Source organism: Pollachius pollachius (genome assembly GCF_949987615.1).
Source record: "Pollachius pollachius genome assembly, chromosome: 16".
Taxonomy (NCBI): domain Eukaryota; kingdom Metazoa; phylum Chordata; class Actinopteri; order Gadiformes; family Gadidae; genus Pollachius; species Pollachius pollachius.
Window position 1 is genome coordinate 2,079,413 of NC_136949.1, and position 2,216 is coordinate 2,081,628.

The 2,216-nt window shown below is 59.7% G+C and overlaps 1 protein-coding gene across 1 annotated transcript; it reads left to right on the forward strand.

Moving 5' to 3' along the window:
• Window positions 1-431: 431 nt before the first annotated feature.
• Window positions 432-1,505, forward strand: sox11b (SRY-box transcription factor 11b; the record flags this gene model as incomplete). The annotated part of the gene is made up of 1 exon (XM_079753623.1): window positions 432-1,505. The coding sequence occupies exon 1, from the start codon at window positions 444-446 to the stop codon at window positions 1,503-1,505; it is 1,062 nt and encodes a 353-aa protein (XP_079609749.1). The 5' UTR covers window positions 432-443.
• Window positions 1,506-2,216: the final 711 nt, after the last annotated feature.

A 2,216-nucleotide genomic window follows, 5' to 3' on the forward strand; every position in this document is an offset into this window, starting at 1 on the left:
AGAAACACACCATAGACTGTACAGAACAGACTGACATAACCTCCAGGGTGCAACGAGCCCGGGATATGAACGCTGCCTACTTGGTATGCAGGCCTCGTCTCCTCCGTCCAGACAGCGTGGAGAGCCGACCCCGCCCACCGGGCGGGCCTGTCCAATCAGAGGCCGAGCCTGGAAAAGAGCTCCGCGCAGATTGGCCGACGGTGGCGACGCAGCGGGCACGGGGGCCAGAGGAGCTGATAAGAAGGCGGACGGCAAGTTTGAAGCGAGGAACGAAATGTTTTGGGACTGAAGCGGAGCCGGTGAGCAACTGAGTTAGCGCCGCACAAGTTAGCCCCGGGACCCCGAGGAGAACCGAGGAGAACCCCGAAGCGAGTGCCTTGCGGGTGGGTGTGTATCTCTCCGGACCAACGGGGGACCCGACCATGGTCCAGGAGTCGCGGCACATGGAGGTGGACACCGAGGCGGGCAGCCCCGCGCCGCCCGCCGCCAGACCCGACTGGTGTAAGACCGCCACGGGGCACATCAAGAGACCCATGAACGCCTTCATGGTGTGGTCCAAGATCGAGCGGAGAAAGATCATGGAGCAGTCCCCCGACATGCACAACGCCGAGATATCCAAACGGCTGGGTAAGCGGTGGAAGATGCTGAAGGACTCGGAGAAGATCCCGTTTATCCGCGAGGCGGAGCGACTTCGGCTCCAGCACATGGCCGACTACCCGGACTACAAGTACCGGCCCAAGAAGAAGCCCAAGCTGGACGGAAAGCCTGCCACGCTGTCCCCGGAGAAGCCGGTCTACAAGCCCGTTAAGACCACCGCCAAGAAGTTCCCCCCCGCGAAGTGTAAGACCACCAAGACGGTGGTGACCCGGCCGTCGCACGACCCGCGCTACGACTACGTCTTCACCAGCTTCAAGACCAACAAGTCCATCAAGCGGGAGGAGACGGACGACGACGAGGAGGAGGACGACGAGGACGAGGAGGACAGCCTCGAGGAGGAGGACCCGTGCCCGCGGGTCAAGGTGGAGGAGGAGGAGGAAGCCATCCCCTACAACCTGGCCAAGGTCCCCGCCAGCCCGACGCTGAGCTCCGGGGCCGAACCGGAGGGCAGCATGTACGACGACCCGGGCCGAACCGGGGGCGGACGACTCTTCTACAACTTCAAGAACATCACCAAGCAGAACTGCCCGGCAGGTCAGTCTTCATCTTCATCAGCAGCGCCGGCCTCCTTCCGGTCCGGGTCTACCTCGTCCACGTCCAGCGACGACGCCGACGACCTGCTGGTGGACTTCAGCGTGAACCTGGCGGCCGGGGCCCAGGGCCTGGACCCGGGCTACTCCTCAGGAAACCTGTCCCTGTCCCTGGTGGATAAGGACCTGGACTCGTTCAGCGAGGGCAGCTTGAGCTCCCACTTCGAGTTCCCGGACTATTGCACCCCCGAGCTGAGCGAGATGATCGCCGGGGACTGGCTAGAGGCCAACCTCAACGACCTGGTGTTCTCCTACTGAAACCGGGTCATTACCGGCTACCCGGTAGACGGACCTCCGAGACGGTGCTGCACGTTGGGATGACGTGTGGCCCTCGAGAGAGAGAGAAAAAAAAGGGATAGAAACTCTAGTGAACCCCGTCCCGGAGCGGTGGGGCCCCGCAGCGAACCGGCTCAGGGGAATCCAGTGAACCGCACAACGGGACCAGAACTATGCATTCCCTCCTCACGTCGACGCCGGTCCGCCCGGCGGACCCCGACCCCATCCCGGTGGATCCCTGGTCCAAGTCTTCCAACTCAAAGACGGTCTCATGTACTTCTCAGTACGGCACTGGACTTTATTTTATAACCGTTCCGGTGGGAACGCAACCGATTAACCGGATCCCGTTGTGACGGGCAGCATTTTGTAACCACAACCAAACGTACCTCATCTTTTAACGAAAGGCAAACTATTTTCCGGATTATTTTTGTACCTCTGAGGGATGTGGTCCGTGGAGGGTCCAGGTACTTGGCCCTGAGCGCTGGTCTGGAGACTTTTAAACCCTCACCTGGCTAATGCCCTGCTCAAGGTGTCCGTCAACAGTAAACTGGAATGAGTTGGGATCGACCCCCTGGTGTTGGTACTGGGAGCTGTGTATATGTTGTATAGATGTAAAGTTAGGAGTTAATGTATATGACGGGTCCACGAGAGAAACTGGATGTTTTGTTGACGTTTTTTATTCTTAATATTAAT